The sequence below is a fragment of the Ornithorhynchus anatinus genome, chromosome 2, assembly GCF_004115215.2.
Source record: "Ornithorhynchus anatinus isolate Pmale09 chromosome 2, mOrnAna1.pri.v4, whole genome shotgun sequence".
NCBI lineage: Eukaryota > Metazoa > Chordata > Mammalia > Monotremata > Ornithorhynchidae > Ornithorhynchus > Ornithorhynchus anatinus.
The window spans coordinates 141898127-141918474 of NC_041729.1; the positions used below are offsets into that span (position 1 = coordinate 141898127).

General features: G+C 47.9%; 1 protein-coding gene across 1 annotated transcript in view; it reads left to right on the forward strand.

Annotated features, from left to right (window-relative positions):
- Window positions 1-20348, forward strand: part of PGM2L1 (phosphoglucomutase 2 like 1) — an 86621-nt gene that overhangs the window by 19915 nt on the left and 46358 nt on the right. The window contains exons 2-3 of the mRNA XM_029054252.2: window positions 12879-13046; window positions 19539-19645. Coding sequence (XP_028910085.1) covers window positions 12879-13046; window positions 19539-19645 — 275 coding nt within the window. The remainder of the gene's footprint in view (window positions 1-12878; window positions 13047-19538; window positions 19646-20348) is intronic.

Here is a 20348-nt window from a genome sequence, read left to right on the forward strand (position 1 = left end):
GAAGTTAAGTGCTTGCCCACAGTCACACAGCTGACATGAGGCAGAGGCGGGATTCGAACCCATGACCTCTGACTCCCAAGCCTGGGCTCTTTCCACTGAGCCACGCTGCTTCTCTAATGTCCCCTCTGACTAAGGGGAGAGGGAGATCAGGTATTTCATTCCCATATTATAGACGAAGAAGCCGAGGCACAGAGAAGTGACTTGTCCGGGGTCACCCAGGTGGCAAGTGGCAGAGGCGGGATTAGAACTCAGGTCCCCACAATCCCAGGATTGAGCTTCTTCAGATCTGGGACTCGAGGCTGGATCTTTGGAATCCCGGGGCTCTTGCTGGGGCGGGAAGGGGAAGCAGGTCAGAAGGGAATCCGGCGGGGCAGAACAAATCAGCCTGCTCGCGAAACGGGAAAACTGGCCGAGGAGAAAGCGGGCTAAAAACAAAACCATAACAAGCAGAGGTTTATACACCATCATCATCTCAGTGGTATTTGTTGAGCGCTCACTGTGCGCAGAGTACTATGCAACAGAGCTGTCAGATGCATTCCCCCGAAATGGAAAGATTTCAAATAGGGAAATTGGAGCAAGGTAGTGATCGAGGGCCTTGGGATAATTAGCGTTAGAGACTTGTGGAGGGCACAGACAAATGGTAGGCAATAATAATAATAATGACGATCATATTTGTTCAGCGCTTACTATGTGCCAAGCACTGATCTAAGCACTGGGGTGGGTACAGGGTAATCAGGTTGTCCCACGTGGGGCTCACAGTCTTCATCCCCATTTTAGGGATGAGGGAACTGAGGCACAGAGAAGTGAGGTGGCTTGCCCAAGGTCACACAGTACTGCCAGGCAAAATGAAAGGATAATCATAATAATAATTAGGAAACTTGCTAAGCGCTTGCTAAATGCCAGGCACTGTTCTAAGCGCTGGGGGTAGAAGCAGCGTGGCTCAGTGGAAAGAGCCTGGGCTTGGGAGTCAGAAGTCATGGGTTCACATCCCACCTCAGTCATTTGCCAGCTGTGTGACCTTGGGCAAGTCACTTAACTTCTCTGTGCCTCAGTTACCCCATCTGTAAAATGGGGATTAGGGCTGTGAGCCCCACGTGGGACAAACTGGTTACCTTGTATCTCCCCCAGCGCTTAGAACAGTGCTTGGCACATAGTAAGCGCTTAACAAATACCAACGTTATTATACAAGGTCATCAGGCTGAACACAGTTCCTGTCCCACGTGGGGCTCACTGTCTGAATCCCAATTTTACAGATGAGGGAACCGAGGCACGGAGAAGTTGAGCGACTTACCTGAGATAATAATAATAATGTTGGTGTTTGTTAAGCGCTTACTATGTGCAGAGCACTGTTCTAAGCGCTGGGGGAGATACAGGGTCATCAGGTGGTCCCACGTGAGGCTCACAGTCTTAGTCCCCATTTTACAGATGAGGTAACTGAGGCACAGACAAGTTAAGTGACTTGCCCACGGTCACACAGCTGATACAGCAGGCATGTGGCAGAGCCAATTTAGAATTCAGGACCTCCTGACTCCCAGGCCCCCGGAAAGACTTGCTGTGGGCGGGGAATGAGTTTGTTTATTGCTCTACTGTAGTCTCCCAAGTGGTTAGTACAGTGTTTTGCACACAGTGATCGCCGAAAGAATAGGATTGAATGCGTGAATGAATGACAAGGTTGGACTAGTCCTGGAGGGGAGAGACAAAATCAATATTGATAGCTTCAAACTCTTTCCTGACTAGATCCAGGGATGCCATTCTAACTCCATTAATAATAATGAGAATAATAATTGTGGTATTTGTTAAGCGCTCACTTTGTGCCAGGCACTGGACTAAGCCCTGGGGTAGGTATCAATTTATCAGGTTGGACACAGTCCCTGTCCCACACGGGGCTCGCACTCTCAATCCCACGCCTGTCTCAGTCTAAGCAGCAGGAGAACACGTATTTAATCCCCTTTTTACCGATGAACAAACTGAGGCAGAGAGAAGTTAACTGACTCGCCCAAGGTTACACAGCAGGCAAACAGCAGAGCTGTTATAATTATGGCACTTGTTAAGCGCTTACTATGTGCAAAGCACTGTTCTAAGCGCTGGGGAGGATACAAGGTGATCAGGTTGTCCCACGTGGGGCTCACAGTCTTAATTCCCATATTGCAGATGAGGCAACTGAAGCACAGAGAGGTTAAGTGACCTGCCCAAAGTCCCACAGCTGACAAGTGGCTGAACTGGGATTTGAACCCATGACCTCTGACTCCCAAACCCGGGCTCTTTCCACTGAGCCACGCTGCTTCTCACAAGATATCAGCACTATTATCATCAATGGTGACACAGCGTACTAAGTGCTTTAATTAAGCATTAATTAAGACTGGGAGCCCCACGTGGGGCATGGGTTGCGTCCAACCCGAGTATCTTGGATGCACCTCAGTGCTTAATACAGAGCCCGGCACAAAGTAAGCGCCTAAGAGCGACGATTGTTATTATAACTTCTTATTCTTCTGAAGGGTGGTTGTGCCTGAAATCCCTGGGTTTGGGGTAGATCTGAAATGGCCTCCTAAGATTGGTCGGGGAGGGGAGTTTCGGGAAAATTCAAGGTCACCGATCCAAAGACATTTCCCCAAACCCAAAATCTCCAAATCTGCAAACAATACCTCTCATTTATCTGTGCCTCCTTTACTTCCACTCCTCATTCCTCACTCCTTCTGTGGAGAAAAGAGGAGGTTGGTAAATGCCTGAGCTATAGAAAGTTGTTTTTTTTTTGTGGAGGGGTGATGGCTTTTTGAAGGTGCTTTGATATGCTGTCACTTGCACATATTTGCGGGGTTAAAATACCTCCTAAAACCGGGATTACCTGACTCAAAAAAGGCAAATGATAATGGTATCTAAGCACTTACTATATACCAAGCACTGTACTAAGTGCTGGACAGAGATCCAAGAGAGAAGGGTCGGACACGGTCCCTGTCCCATATGGGGCTCCCAGTCTAGGAGGGAAGAAGAGGCATTGAATCCCCATTTTACTGATGAGGAAACTGAGGCACAGAGAAGTGAACTGACTTGCCCAAGGTCATGCAGCAAGCAAGTGGTAGAGCGGGGATTAGAACTGAGGTTCTCTGACTCCTAGGCCCGTGCTCTTTCCACTAGGCCGTGCCGCTGCCCTATAACAAAATATAACAGAAAGGTCATGTGAATGGGCCTCAAAAATGATATAGTTTTTACGTAGTTTAATAAGATCTGGTAAATATATAAGATTGACTTAAATAATTTCTGAAAGGCAAATAGGGAAGGTGACCATTGACCAACAGCCAGATAACCAAGGAAAATAGAGTTTGTTATCCAATGTCTTCCGTTCTAATCGGCGCGTTGCGAAGATAAGGAAGAAATTCAAGGCCTGGATCTTTCTGACTAGGTCACGGTAGATCTATTTGAGATCTTATCTGAAATTCATGAAGCAAAAGAGGCAGAAACAGTTGGTTCTCCCCTCTAGCAACTTTCATTTAGTGGATTTATTTTCCGTGTAGTGAATTTGGAAGACCAACCCTAAAATTTGGTACTATCTTCTCTAAGGCTTGGTCGCCCACAGTGTGGCTTCTGAAAAGTGGACTTAATTGCTCGGCGGAAAGTTTTTGATCTGCAGAATGAGGATGTTAGGTATTGTCACCTCATAAAGGCATTTTATGGGCCAAATGATCGGTCTTTTGTTGAAACTTTAATATTCATTCAATAGTATTTATTGAGCGCTTACTATATGCGGAGCACTGTACTAAGCGCTTGGAATGTACAGTTCGGACATACGGGGCTCTACTGTATGGCTGAGAAGCAATTGAGAAGCCGTTCTCACGGCTTCAACTATCATCTCTATGCAGATGACACACAGATCTACATCTCTGCCCCTGTCCTCACCCCCTCCCTTCAGGCTCGCATCGCCTCCCGCCTCCAAGACATCTCTACCTGGCTGTCTGTCCGCCACCTAAAACTCAACATGACCAAAACTGAGCTCCTCATCTTCCCTCCCAAGCCCCGTCCTCTCCCAGACTTCCCCATCACCCTGGACGGTACGACCATCCTTCCCGTCTCTCGGGCCCGCGACCTCGGTGTCATCTTTGACTCGTCTCTCTCGTTCACCCCACACATCCGATCCATCACCGACACCTGCCGGTCTCACCTTTATCATATCACCAAGATCCGCCCTTTCCTCTCCACCCAAACGGCTATCTTACTGATACGGGCTCTCATAATATCCCGGCTGGATTATTGTGTCAGCCTTCTCTCTGATCTCCCTTCCTCCCGTCTCTCCCCGCTCCAGTCTATTCTTCATTCTGCTGCCCGGCTCATCTTCCCGCAGAAACGCTCTGGGCATGTCACTCCCCTTCTTAAAAACCTCCAGTGGTTGCCTATCGACCTCCGCACCAAACAGAAACTTCTCACTCTAGGCTTCGAGGCTCTCCATCCCCTTGCCTCTTCCCATCTCTCCTCCCTTCTCTCTTTCTACCGCCCACCCCGCACGCTTCGCTCCTCCGCCGCCCACCTCCTCACCGTCCCTCAGTCTCGCCTGTCGACCCCCGAGCCACGTCCTCCCGCGGTCCTGGAACGCCCTCCCTCCTCACCTCTGCCAAACCAATTCACTTCCCTTCTTCAAAACCCTACTTAAAGCTCACCTCCTCCAAGCGGCCTTCCCAGACTGAACTCCCCTTTCTTTTCTGCTCCCTCTATCCCCCCTTCACCTCTCCGCAGCTAAACCCTCTTCTCCCCCCTTTCCCTCTCCTCCTCCCCCATCCCGTCCCATCCCCTCAGCACCGTACTCATCCGCTCCAGTGTATATATCTTCATCTCCGTCGTTATTTTGTTAATGAGATGTACATCACCCTGATTCTATTTATTTGCTGTTGTTTTCATGAGATGTTCTTCCCCTTGACTCTGTTTATTGCCATCGTTCTTGTCTGTCCGTCTCCCCCGATTAGATCGTAAGCCCGTCAAAGAGCAGGGACTGTCTCTATCTGTTATCGATTTGTCCATTCCAAGCGCTTAGTACAGTGCTCTGCACATAGTAAGCACTCAATAAATACTATTGAATGAATGAATGAAGCAATTATCAAAACAAAAATAGGTGAGATCTTTGCTGAGGTATGTGGAAAAAGTACAAATTGTGCCCCAATGAGAGTCCACCTTCAAAACTCTCTTAATGAAGATATCTGAGCACTTCAACCCAGATCCGTAGCGTGATAGGAATGTGGGATGATTTCAGTGTTTTGGAAGCCATTTCTCTCAGATGAGACAATATGTTTGCCAACTGTGTTGCACTCTCCGAAGCGCTTAGTACAGTGTGTCATCATTGATGATAGTAGTGCTCATATCTTGTGAGAAGCAGCGTGGCTCAGTGGAAAGAGCCTGGGCTTGGGAGTCAGAGGTCATGGGTTCGAATCCCGGCTCAGCCGCTTGTCAGCTGTGTGACTTTGGACAAGTCACTTCCCTTCTCTGTGCCTCAGTTCCCTCATCTGTAAAATGGGGATTAACCGTGAGCCTCACGTGGGACGACCCGATGACCCTGTATCTCCCCCAGTGCTTAGAACAGTGCTCTGCACATAGTAAGCGCTTAACAAATACCAACATTATTATTCAATAAGACTTTGAAGTGGGGGAGAGCAAGTATCTGTCTGATGCATGGGGATAGAGAAGCGGCATGGCTTAGTGGAAAGAGCCCGGGCTTGGGATTCAGCGGTCGTAGGTTCTAATCCCGGCTCTGCCACTTGTCTGCTGTGCGACCTTGGGCAAGCCACCTAACTTCTCTGTGTCCCACTTACCTCATCTGTAAAATGGGGGTGAAGACCGGGAGCCCCTCGTGGGACAACCTGATTAGCTTGAATCTACCTCAGAGCTTAGGACAGTGCTTGGCACATAGAAAGCGCTTAACAAATCCCATCATTATTATTATATGAGGAGGGAGGGCGTTCCAGGCCAGAGGTAGGAAGTGGGTGAGGTGAGCAAGAGGGAGTTTGGAGAAGGAAGTATTTGCCAAATAATCGTATTTATCGAAAAAGCTACTAATTGTGGGTAAAGCACTGCACTCACTACATAGTAGAGTACAGGAGGCTTAGTAATAATAATAATAATATTAGTAATGATGGTATTCGTTAAGTGCTTGTTATGTGCCAAGCACTGTTCTAAGTGCTGGGGTAGATACAGGGTAATCAGGTTGTCCCACGGGGCATCACATTTTTGATCCCCATTTTCCAGATGAGGTCGCTGAGGCCCAGAGAAGTGAAGTGACTTGCCCCAAGTCACCCAGCTGACAAGTGGTGGAGGTGGGATAGAAATCCCTGCCTTCAAGGAGCAGGCAATCTAGTGGGGAAGAAACACTGAAATACGTGAGAGAGGAGAAAGAAGGAAAAGGGAGTGTGAATATGAGTTGATGCTTAACTCAATCATCTTGCCCACCCACCCCACCTCGCTACTCTCCTACTCCAACCCAGCACACACACTTGGCTCCTCTAATGCCCACCTTCTCTCTCTAAATCCATCTCACCTGCCCCGCCGCCCACCCCTGGCCCAAGTCCTGCCTCTGGCCTGGATCGCCCTCCCTCCTCAAATCCCACAGATTGTTCCTCTCCTCCCGTTTTCAAAGCCTTATTGAAGGTCCATCTCCTCCAAGAGGCCTTCCCTGACTAAGCCCCCCTTTCCTCCTCTTCTCCCCCTCCCTTCTGTGTCTCCCTGACTTGCTCCCTTTTTTATCTCCCCTCCCATTCATTCATTCATTCATTCATTCAATTCAATCGTATTTATTGAGCGCTTACTGTGTGCAGAGGCACAGCACTTATGTACGTAGGTACACATCAGTCATTTATTTATATTAAAGTCCGTCTCCCCTTCTAGATTGTAAGTTTGTTGTGGGCAGGGAATGTGTCTCTTTAGGAGAAGCAGCATGGCCTAATGGATAGGTCATGGGTTCTTATCCCGGCTCCCCCAAGTGTCTGCTGGGTGACCTTAGGCAGGTCACTTCACTTCTCTGGGCCTCAGTTCCCTCATCTGTAAAATGGGGATTGAGACTGGGAGCCCCACGTGGGACAGGGACTGGGTCGAACCTGATTTGCTTGTAACCACCCCAGCGCTTAGTACAGTTCCCGGCACATATTAAGTGCTTAAAAACATACTATTTTTTTTTTTTTTACTGTTTTAGTCTCCCAAGCTCAATAAAGTTCCCGTCTAGACTGTGAGCTCGCTGTGGGCAGGAATATGTCTGTTGTTATATTATACTCACGCTTAGTACAGTGCTTTGCACACAGTAGGCGTTCAATAAATGTTTGAATGAATGAATGATGGAATGAATGAAAGTAATAGGGTATAGATGCCCTAATTATGCATGTGGGAAGCTCTCCTGCTTTCAGCAGGGCTAGGAATGTGGGGAGAGCCGTGGTGTGTCCTTGGTCTGTCAGATTTGAAGGAATCTGGGAGCAGTTCCGGCCAGGGGAAAGGGTTTGAGCAAGAGGTCAGTGGTAGGGAAAGGGGAGTGAGGTGGGGGTGTAGGTTCGCTTGCTGGAGAGGTGCCCGAGCCCCTTCTTTGGGGGGCTCATGGGGAGGGAGCTCTGCCTTGGGAGGTGGGCTAATGGTCCTTGTTAATAATAATAAGTCATAATAATTATGGTATTTAAGTGCTTTCTATGTGCCAGGTACTGTACTAAGCCCTGGGATGGATACAAGCAAATCGGGTTGGACGCGGTCCCTGTCCCCTGTGGGGCTCACAATCACAAACCCCATTTTACAGATGAGGTCACGGAGGTCCAGAGAATAATAATAGTAAAAATAATAATTATGGTATTTTTTAAGCGCATACTTTGTGCCAAGCACTTTTCTAAGCACTGGGGTAGACACAAGTTGATCAGGTTGTCCCATGTGGGGTTCCCAGTCTTAATCCCCCTTTTACAGATGGCATAACTGAGGCACAGGGAAGCTAAGTGACTTGCCCAAGGTCACACAGCAGACAAGTGGCGGAGCCGGGATTAGAACCCACATCCTCTGACTCCCAAACACATGCTCTTGCCACGAGACCCTGCTGTCCAAAGTCCCACAGGAGACAAGTGGCGGAGGCGGAATTAGCACCCACGACTTCTGACTCCCAAGCCCGGGCTCTTGCCACTAGGCCATGCCCCGCTTACTATGTGTCAAGCACCGTTCTAAGCACTGGGATAGATAGAAGCGAATCAGGTTGGACACGGTCCCCGTCCCACATGGGGATACAGTGCCTGGCACATAGTAAGCGCCTAACAAATACCGTAATTATTATTATTATTAGAGGCAAGGCTTTTAGTCGTGCAGGTGGGTGCTGTCTGGGTCTTCTCCACCGGTGTGTTTCTTAGCCCGGCTCCTCAGCCACCCGCTTGCCATCCGCCCAGGTGCCCGCCGTGACTCCCCGCCTCCTCCGTCCCCTGGCCTGAGCTCGGCTTCCCGAACCGAGGAGCGATGGTGGCCCTGTCACTTTCTCCTGAGCGGCGTCGGTCATCGGGGTGGGAGATGATGGGGAGATTCTGAGGAGGAGACCTTCAGACAACCGGTGGGGGACCAAGCCACGGGAAGGGCCTGGCCCAGGTTGCCTGGGGCCTCAGTGGGGAAATAGAGAGGAATGGAGCCCTTCTTTAGGGGAATAATAAGAATAATAATAATGTTGGTATTTGTTAAGCGCTTACTATGTGCCGAGCCCTGTTCTAAGTGCTGGGGTAGATGCAGGGTAATCAGGTTGTCCCCCATGAGGCTCACAGTGAATCCCCATTTTACAATTGAGGTAACTGAGGCCCAGAGAAGTTAAGTGACTCGCCCACAGTCACACAGCCGACAAGTGGCGGAGCCGGGATTCGAACCCATGACCTCTGACTCCCAAGCCCAGGCTCTTTCCACTGAGCCACGCTGTGGGTCTGCCCCATAAAGGTCTGGGATACCTGACCTCTGGTCCGGCCCGTGACATCATCGCGTTCTCCTCCTTGTCTAGTTGGGATGGGTCTGGGTGGATGGTGAGAGGGCAAGAATCATTCTCATTTTCACATATGGGTTGTTGGCTGGCGATTGTCTCTATTTGTTGCTGCACTGTACTTTCCAAGAGCTTAGTACAGTGCCCCGCACACAGTAAGCGCTCAGTAAATACGACTGAGTGAATGAATGTGGGTTTGGACCGAACTTAATTTGGCCTCCCGGTGGACTCAGCCAGGGAATTCCGTGACATGGATCTGGGATGTGGTGCCACATTCACAAAATGGAGCTGCTTAATTGCACTCTAGAGCCCGGAGGTGAGTTTACAAAGCCACTCTACATGGGGACTTAGTAATAATAATGATGGTGTTTGTTAAGCGCTTATTTTGTACCAGGCACTGTACTAAGCGCTGGGGTGGATACAAGCAAATCGAGTTGGACCCAGTCCCTGTCCCAAGTGGGGCTCACAGTCTCCATCCCGTTTTATAGGCGAGGTAACTGAGGCCCAGAGAAGTGAAGTGACTTGCCCACGGTCACACAGCGGACAAGTGGCGTGGCTCAGTGGAAAGAGCACGGGCTTTGGAGTCAGAGGTCATGGGTTTGAATCCTGGCTCGGCCACTTGTCAGCTGTGTCACTTTGGGCAAGTCACTTAACTTCTCAGTGCCTCAGTTACCTCATCTGTAAAATGGGGATTAAGACTGTGAGCCCCACGTGGGACAACCTGAATCCCGTGTCTACCCCAGCGCTTAGAACAGTGCTCGGCACATAGTAAGAGCTTAACAAATACCAACATTATTATTATTAAGTGACAGATCCAGGATTTGAACCCATGCCTTTTTGACTCTCAGGCCCGGGCTCTAGCCACTACACCATGCTGACTTTTGACTCTTATCAACTGGATGTTGTTCAAGACCTTTATCATGACCTGTAATATTCACAGTTTGGATCCAAGGCCCTTGTTAGACCAGCTAGAACACAAACATACTAAACCGGTTGATATCCATGGGAACATTTATGTTTTACAGTCTGTTTCCCACCCTCTCTATCACATTCTTGTCTTTGTGGCGCCCCATTTTCTGCCCTCTACCAATCGTCTTCTCCGCATTGTCCACTGACCTCCCCCCCACCACTTATTTTCTCAGATTCTTCTTCTTTTCTTCGTTTCCACTCTGTTTTTCCCTTCTTGCAATCTGCCTCTGCCCAGCTGGTTTCTTTCCTCTTTCCTTTCCTCCCCTCAATTCCCTTTCTCTGAGTCCCCTCCCAACCCCTCTCTTCTGGCTTCCTCGAGATGCTCTGTGCCGTTGATCGCCACCTCTGCCGTTGTCCTCTCCACCTTCTGCAGACCTTGCCGCTTTCCTCCCTTGGGTCAGCGGGACACAGAGGGCTTTGCTGAATCCTATTAATTTGTGGTGGACCCTGCACTTTTTTTGTTTATTTGTTTTTTGGGGACCAATCTCCATCTTCCTAAAGTCCCTGCCTTCTTAGCTGGCTGTGCGCTTTCCCTGGACCCTTCTGCTGTTTTGAGCCTACTTGCCTGTAATTTATTTTCCTGTCTACCCCTCTAAACTGTAAACTCCTATGGGCAGGGATTATAGCTCTCAATCAATCTATGAGTGGCATTTAGTAAGCACTTAATGTGAGCCGAACACTGTTCTGGGGACTTGGGAAAATACAATGCTTGGCACAGAGTAAGCGCTTAAAGCCATAATGATTATGACAATACAGAAGAGTTGGTAGACACATCCCCTTCCCACAGGGAACTTGCAGTCTATAACGGGAGACAGACGTTAAAATAATTTCCAGATCGTTATAGATGGGAAAGTGGCTACCAACTCTCTCCCGAGGGTTTAGTAGGGGGCTCTGCACCCAGTAAATGCCAACGATGGCTTGATTGATTATCCCATTGGCTACCTCCACCTTCCACAGCACCTTATTCTTGGAATTCCCTGTACTTCATATGGTACCTCCCCAGACTTCCACTCTAGACGCGGTTTCTTGAAAAAGCCCTGGTTTGGGAGTCAAAGGTCATGGGTTCTAATCCCAGCTCCGCCACTTATCAGCCGAGTGACCTTGGGCAAGTCACTTAACTTCTCTGTGCCTCAGTGATCTCATCTGTAAAATGGGGATGAAGACCGTGAGCCCCACGTGGGACAACCTGATTACCTTGTATCTACCCCAGCACTTAGAACAGGGCTTGGCACGTAGTAAGCGCTTAACAAATACCAGCATTAATTAATGAATCCTCCTCTCTTTCACTCCCTGTCCCACACTCCCAGCCAGTCCAGGCTCTCCCACTTCTTTTGCTTTCTTCCTCCCCCTTCCTCCTTTCCCACCCCAAAATCTATGAAGACACTGAGCAAAACCAATCCTCGCCCCACCCTTTTAAACCCCACTATTTACACTTCTCCATTCTGAAAAGTGGTCATTGATACTTACCTTTTTGTTTCCTCTCTTTTAGGCTGTTTTTCTCTTCGTGAGGGAACAGTCCCTCTAATCCCCTGATTGCCTTATTATTTTTTTTTAAGTCCTTAGTGTGGGTCCTCATCAAAGGCCTTTTGAAATCTAAAGGTATTATATTCTCTGGTTCCCCTTGTGCTTTAACACTGAACTATAGTAGCGGAGTACTTGGAAATCTCCTTCTGAGCATTTGCTTTGCACGTACAAAACCTCCAGTAGCGGAACTTTGGTATTTACTGCTAAACGATTGTGTAGAGTGGGTAGAAACCCGGGGCATCTCTTTGTAAAGGTAACGTAGTCTCTAGTTTTCGTATCTCATTTTCCCTTTATTAAATCAATCAGTGATTTTCATTGAGCAATTACTGTGTGTAGAGCACTTAAGAGTACAATGCAAAAGAGACGGTAGACGCGTTCTCTGCCCACAACAAGCTTTCAGCCTAGAGAATCTAGTGAAACCATTTATGTTTTGTTTTTATTTTTAAGAGAGATTGTGAAGAGTTTCACCATATGTCTACCATCTCTATTAATTGGGGAAGAGGCCTTTCCCGATTAAGCCCTCTTTTTTCCTCAGCTCACTCTCCCTTCTACGCTGTGTCCGCACTTTGATCTGTGACCTTCGGGTCTCTGATATTCACCCCACCTTCAACCCCACAGCACTTATGTACATATCTTTAAATTATATATTATAAAATTACATATTTAATAATAATAATGTTGGTATTTGTTAAGCGCTTACTATGTGCAGAGCACTGTTCTAAGCGCCGGGGGATACAAGGTGATCAGGTTGTCCCACATGGGGCTCACGGTTTTCATCCCCATTTTCCAGATGAGGTCACTGAGGCACAGAGAAGTTAAGTGACTTGCCCAAAGTCATACAGCTGGCAAGCGGCCGAGCCGGGATTCGAACCCATGAACTCTGACTCCCAAGCCCGGGCTCTTTCCACTGTGCCACACTGCTTCTCTATTTATTCGTACTAATGTCCATCTCCCCCTCTAGAGTGAGCTCATTGTGGGCAGGGAATGTTTTTATTGTTACATCGCACTCTCCCAAGTGCTTATTGCAGTGTTCTGCACATAGTAAGTGCTCAGTAATTACCATTGATGATGAGGTACTCTCTCAAGCACTTAGTACAGCGCTCTGAGAACAGTAAGCATTCAATAAATACCACTGACTGATTAATTAATAGGTTGGAGGAACAAATTCATGTCATTAAAATAGAGGCCAACAGGCAGAGACATTTTTGGATTATTAGTCGAACCTTTTGTTAGCCTCTAGAATACGAGTAAAGGTAACGTGTCAACACACGGTCAATTCTTCCTTTCACAGACATGACCTTATTTTGAGGAGGAGGGGTCCTAGGCTCTTGGCCTACCCTGCATTTTGGATATAAAGTGCTTCAGGGGCATGGGCTAGTGACGTTCGATTCTGCCTCTTCTATGCAGGCTCGAAATTAAGCGTGCATTTTTATCCCATCAGAACCCAAAGACGAAAGAGCAAATCGAAAACCTCTTACGGAATGGGATGAATAAGGAATTGCGAGATCGCCTGTGCTGCAGGATGACTTTTGGAACGGCTGGGCTTCGCTCTGCCATGGGAGCAGGTTTTTGCTACATTAATGATCTTACGGTGATACAGTCAACACAGGTGAGCAAGGCGAGGGGGCCGTGGGGAGGGGAGGGAGCGAGATGGGAGGGGCACTTCTCCTTCTCATCCTTGTTTTATAGAGCAAGTAATAACTCTGCACCCACAAAAGCCATAAGCAACTGTTCATATCATAGGCCAAAGTCTGATCTTTAGGTAGGGCTGGCCTTGAGTCTCGAGGGGAATTTATTTGCCTACCTCAAAGGACACGGTTTGGAGCACTGCATTTGGGAATCCCGTCCCTTATGCCGAAATGGCAGCAACTGTCAGCTGCTCGACAATGGTACGTAGCTGTTGAGAGCAGGAAATGCTTATTGGCTTTTCTAATAAATGCCAAGAGCATTAATGGGAAGACAGAAGTTACTGAGTTGGCAACTGGCCAGGAGCCGAAGCCTGGGGCCGTGAGTTAATGCTCAGCTGAAAACGGACCGTTAATGCATGTCCAGAAACAAGACCCTTTAATGCATGTCCAAAAACAAGACCCGTATTAGCAGCAATAAAGTATATACAATTCAGGAGAACAGGTTCCTTGCAGTGGTATGGTACACTTGCCCTAAAGCTTGATGAAATATACTTGTATATTTAGAGGACAATTTAAACCTTTTTCCTTTCTTTCCTTCTTTCTTTCTTTGTTTCTGTCTTTCTTTTTTGGTATATATATATATATATATGTTTCCTCCCATCTAGACTGTAAGCTCGTTATGGGCAGAGCATGTGTCTGTTCATTTTTGTACTATACTCTCCCGAGCGCTTAATACAATACATTGCACACAGTAAGTGCTCAATAAATACGATGTGCCAGGCACTGCCCTAAGTTCTGGGGTAGATAGAAGGTAATCAGATTGGACACGTTCCATGTCCCTCACAGTCTTAACCCACCATTTTACAGATGAAGTGACTGAAGCACAGAGAAGTGAAGTGGTTTGCCCAAGGTCACACAGAATACAGGTGGCAGAGCCGGGATTAGCACCCAGGCCTTTCTGACTCATTTTCCAGTAGGCCATGCTGCTTCTCGTTGTTCTTCTGTGCAATTCCCTCACTATGCACACGCCATTTTTGATTATTTTTTTGTCTTGCATGATAATTCCAAATTCCAAAATCTATGGTGCCATCTAGAGCACAGTCTGGATGGTGTTAAGCCAATTGGCAAGTTTTAAGCCTGGGTATTGTGTAAGGTTTGGACTAGATTCGAAGAGAAACCCAAAGCGTCAATACTTCTTCCCACCTTGAGCAGAATTCTGTTCTTTGGCTCACCCTGAATGGCAAGGGCTCAAAGAATAATAATAATAATGTTGGTATTTGTTAAGCGCTTACTATGTGCAGAACACTGTTCTAAGCTCTGGGGTAGATACAGGGGAACCAGGTTGTCCCACGGGAGGCTCCCAGTTAATCCCCATTTTCCAGATGAGGTAACTGAGGCCCAGAGAAGTGAAGTGACTTGCCCACCGTCACCCAGCTGCCAGGTGGCAGAGCCGGGAGTCGAACCCATGACCTCTGACTCCGAAGCCCAGGCTCTTTCCACTGAGCCACGCTGCTTCCCTAAGAAGGCATCCTTACAAGACGCCCCTATTCATGGATATAATTTTTCCATCAGCAGCGGCACTTTGGGGTCAGCTCCCGAACTCACTGTGATTTTCAGGTAGCCAGGAGAGTGACGCTTTTTGCCATTTAGATTGTTTTAATCATCCCTCTGAGTGTGTGCATGGGTTAGGAAGCATGTGATGAAGTGTAATTGACTCTTCCAAAGCATAATTTCTTTTCAGGAGAGCTGAACTACCTCATACGAAAATTAGCTAAAGCTACAGTAACTAAATTTTCAAATTATCTTCATCTGACTGTCGCTTTTTTTTTTTTGTCTCTTGGCTTTATTATGTGTATTTAACATCAGTCACCTACAGAGCATTCAGCTATATCACGCAGTGTGGTTGAAGAACTCCGGAAGGACTTTATAGCAGGAAAGCTGTGGCCGGACTCCCAGGCCCGTGCTCTACCCACTAGAAGCAGCGTGGCTCAGTGGAAAGAGCCCGGGCTTGGGAGTCAGAGGTCATGGGTTCGAATCCCGGATCTGCCACTTGGCAGCTGTGTGACTGTGGGCAAGTCACTTCACTTCTCGGTGCCTCAGTGACCTCATCTGGAACATGGGGATTAACTGTGAGCCTCACGTGGGACAACCTGATTACCCTATATCTACCCCAGCGCTTAGAACAGTGCTCTGCACGTAGTAAGCGCTTAACAAATACCAACATTAATATTATTATTAGAAGGGCCTGGGAGTCAGAAGGGCCTGGAAGTTAGAGGGCCTGGGTTCCGATTCCATCTCTGCCACGTGTCTCCTTGGTCAGGTTACTTCACTTCTCTGTGCCTCAGTTACCTCATCTGTAAAATGGGGATTGAATCTGTGAGCCCCATCTGGGACTGTGGCCAACCCTGTTAGCTTGAATCCACCGCAGCAGTTTAGAACATAATAATGACGATGGTATTTGTTCAGCACTTACTGTGTACCAAGCACTGTGAATTGCTGTCATAATTGAATTTCACCGCTCTTTAACTTTTCCTGCTGCACAGAAACTAAACCAGTGCAATTTGTAATTAGAGGCCCGTAATAAATCAGCTTAGCGTTTGTGGGCCTTTACAGCTATCCTTTTGTATGGTTGATAATAGATTTCAGAGGACAGATTTCTTAATTCTGTCTGTTCAAAGCCCCAGGCAGTTATAGGTTGTGTAAACATTCTGTGTATGTTTCTGAAACCTGGCTGAAGGCGAGGACCACTGATGCATCTCTAGAAAAGAGATCAGTCTAGTGTCTTTCAGTTTTCTGGAGGACACATAGAATGGTGCCAGGTAAGAAGAGGAAAAGGGTGTGCCCCAAACGTCAGACGGGCATTCTCGGTGATAGCCCCTAAATGATTTGGAACTGTAATGGTGGCAGACAACGGCTCAACGATGGCATGGGCACGGCAGACACCGATCCTGGGTCGTGGGTTCTAGTGCCGGCTCTGCCGCTTGTCTGTTGTGTGACCTTGGGCGAATCACTTCTCCGGGCCTCATTTATCTCATCTGTAAAATGGGGATTGAGACAGTGAGCCCCACGTGGGACAGGGACTGTGTCCAACCCGATTTGCTCGTATCCACCCCAGCGCTTAATATAGTGCCTGGCACATAGGAAGCATTATCAAATACCACAATTATTATTATCATCCTTGTGTGTCTCTTCACTGTCGTATTGTCCTCTCCCAAGCACAGTGCTCAGCACACGGTATGTGCTCACTAAATACGATTGACTAACTGCTGGATGGTGACTGCTTGATAGGGTAGCTGTTTTGTCGAGCAGTGTTAGGAAGCTGTTAGGAAGCTCCAGGCCTGCTTTATCTGCTAGCGTTGAGCCTCTTCCCCTCCTCCCCCATGAAGATTTGGCTGGATTCTTACTCTTAGATTATTTGGGTCTGATTACAAAACCGGCTGAGATCCAAAGTTTATCGTTCTATGATAATGATAATAATCCATCAGTGGGATGTACTGAGTGCTTACTATTTGCGGAATGCTGTTCTAAGAGCTTGGGAGAGAAAAATAATAATCTACTCGAAGTGCTTGCTCTACAAAAATCAAGAACTGTTCCAAGCGCAGAGATAGATATAAGTAAATGGGATTGGACACTGCCCCATCCCGGTTGAGGCTCACAGTCTGCATAGGAGTAGGATTTAATCCCCTTTTCACAGATGAGGTAACTGAGGTACAGAGAAGTTACATAACGCACCCAAGGTCACTCAGCGGACCTGTGGCAGATACGGGATTAGAACCCAGACCCACGTTGTTTCCATTAGGCCACGCCGCTCTCGTGGTGACCTACCTAGACAGCCAGGTAGTTCTGCTTCCCCGCCGACACGGCCTCCTCCTCATCTGATGGTTGTCCAGTAGAGCGGTGTGAGCCACGAGGGAGCTGTCAGTACACTGGATAAGAGCCTACGGTTTTACCACTTGAAGACATGTAATGATAATAATTGTGGTATTTGTTGAGCGCTTATTATGGGCCACACACATGCTAGACGTTGGAGTGGATACAAGCCCCTTGTCTGCTGGGTTATCTTGGATAAATCACTTCACCTCTCTGGGCCTCAGTTACCTCATCTGTAAAATGGAGATTAAGACTGAGGCCTATGTGGGATAGGGACTGTGTCCAACCTGATTAGCTTGGATCTACCCCAGCCCTTAGTACAACGCCTGGCACATAGTAAGCGCTTAACCCATACCACAAAAAAAGCACCTTCTCCAATTAAATCCTCATTTCCTCCTATCCCTCTTCGTTCTGGGTCCCCTATGCATTTGGCTCCATACCCTTTAAGCATTTGCTATTCACCCCACCCTCAGCCCCACAGCATTTATGTCCATATTCCTAATATATTTTAATATCTGTCTCCCCCTCTAGACCGTAAGCTCGCTGCGGGCAGGGATCGCATCAATACAAACTCCTCTCTTGGCTTCAAAAGCTGTCCATCCCCTTTCCCCCTCCTACCTCACCTCGCTTCTCTCCTCCTCCAGCTCAGCCCCCACACTCCGCTCCTCTGCCGCCGCTCACCTCCTCACCGTCGACCCCTGGCCCACATCCTCCCACTGTCCCGGAACGCCGTCCCTCCTCACCTCCGCCAAACTCACTCTCTTCCCCTCTTCAAAGCCCTACTGAGAGCTTCCCTCCTCCAAGAGGCCGCCCCAGACTGAGCTCTCCTTATCTGTGATTCCATTTGTCTATTTTGATGGTATTGATGCCTGAGTACTTGTTTTGTTTTGCTGTCTGTCTCACCCTTTTAGACTGTGAGCCTGTTGTTGGGCGGGGATTGTCTATCTTTTGCCGAATTGTACATTCCAAGCTCTCAGTACAGTGCTCTGCACACAGTAAGCGCTCAATAAACACGATTGAATGAATGAATGCAGTGCTCTGCACACAGTAACTGCTCAGTAAATGCCACTAGTTGGTTGATCGATCCAGGTTCCAGATGCCCAGAGCTTGGCAAGGATTGGTTGCTTCTAGGGAGGAGAGGGATTTTGTGATGTTGTTTATATGACATATGGGGCAGTGAATCAATGATATTTCAGTTCATCAATGGTATTTATTGAGTGCTTAATAATTATAGTATTTGCTAGGAGCTTACTGGGTGCCAAGTACTCTTCTGAGCGCAGGGGTAGGTACAGGGCAACCACATGGGGCTCACAGTCTTAGTCCCTATTGTACAGATGTTTCCCAGACTGAGCTCCCCTTTCCCTCTGCTCCCTCTACCCACCCCCCACACCTCTCCGCAGCAAAACCCTCTTCTCCCCGCTTTCCCTCTGCTCCTCCCCCATCCCGTCCCATCCCCTCAGCACTGTACTAGAGAAGCAGCGTGGCTCAGTGGAAAGAGCATGGGCTTTGGAGTCAGAGGTCATGAGTTTGAATCCCAGGTCTGCCACTTGTCAGCTGTGTGACTGTGGGCAAGTCACTTCACTTCTCTGGGCCTCAGTTACCTCATCTGTAAAATGGGGATGAAGACTGTGAGCCCCACGTGGGACAACCTGATTCCCCTGTGTCTACCCCAGCGCTTAGAACAGTGCTTGGCACTTAGTAAGCGCTTAACAAATACCAACATTATTATTATTATTGTTATTATTACTCGTCCGCTCAACTGTGTATATCTTCACTACCCTATTTATATTGTTAATGAGATGTACATCACCCTGATTCTATTTATTTGCTATTGCTTTAATGAGATGTTCTTCCCCTCGATTCTATTTATTGCCATTGTTCTTGTCTGTCCGTCTCCCCCGATTAGACCATAAGCCCGTCAAAGGGCAGGGACTGCCTCTATCTGTTACCGATTTGTCCATTCCAAGCACTTAGTACTGTGCTCTGCACATAGTAAACGCTCAATAAATACTATTGAATGAATGAATGAATGAAATACAGATGAGGTAACAGAGGCACAGAAAAGTTAAGTGGCTTGCCCAAGGTCATACAGCAGACAAGTGGCTTATTAGAATCTACGTCCTCTGACTTTCAAGCCCATGCTCTTCCATCCAGTCCTATTTATTGAGGCTTACTGTGTGCAGAGTACTGAAGTAAGCGCTTGGACAGTACAGTTCAGCAACAAATACCACTAAACCACACTGCTTCTCCTTACTGTGTGCATTCATTCATTCAATCGTATTTATTGAGCGCTTACTGTGTGCAGAGCACTGTACTAAATGCTTGCAGAGCACTTGGAAGAGTCCATTTTAACAGAGTTGGTAGACGCCGTCCCTGCCCACAAGGAGCTTACAGTCTACAGACCGTTGAGAATGCTGGACAGAACACTTGGCCCGATAGGCTAGCACGCCTTCCGCACAGGGCCGAAGCCTCTAACCAGCGAAAGAAGCGGTGGTTAATGGAAGAAAAGAGAATCGTCATCTTACTTGATTGCCAACCTTCACCTGGGCACAGAAGGGGTGTTGGACCAGCGGCGTTAACTGTTTCTGCTTAATCTTTTGCAGGGAATGTACAAATACCTAGAAAGATGTTTTTCAGACTTCAAGCAAAGAGGTTTCGTGGTTGGCTACGACACCCGGGGTCAGGTGACCAGCCGCTGCAGCAGTCAAAGGTACCGGTATTGAAGATTGGAAGGGTGGACGCTAACATTTGATGAGCGTGTGTCTTTCCCAAAGGGATACCTGCCTCTTGCTTTTAAAGTCTTCCCGTGTCTCCGTTCCTCTAACGCCAACCTACCCTCTCTACCTCGATTCATCTGTCCCACAACCGAGAAGCATCTTAGCTTAGTGGAGAGCATACGGGTCTGGGAGTCGAATGACTTGGGTTCTAATCCGGGTTCTGACCTGGGTTCTAATCTGGGTTCTGCCACTTGTCTACTGTGTGACCTCGGGCAAGTCAATTCACTTCTCTGGGCCTCAGTTACCTCATCTCTAAAATGGGGATTGAGACCGTGAGCCCCTCGTGTGACAGGGACTGTGCCCAACCCAATTTGCGTGTCTCTACCCCAGTGCTTCGTGCAGTGCCTGGCACTCAGTAAGCACTTAACAAACACCGTACTTATTACTGGGTAACCTTGGGCAATTGACTGCAGTTTTCTACTTCATCTGAAAAATGGAGATTAAGTCTGTGAGCCCCATGTGGGGCAGGAAATGTATCTAACCTGATCAGATTGTATCTACCCCAAGTGCTTAATACAATGCCTGACACATAGTAAGCACTTACCAAATACCATTTAAAAAACAAAAACTGTCCCCTTGCCCAAGTCCACCCTTGGGCCTGGAACTCCCTCCCCTCTAGTATCCAACAAGTCCACC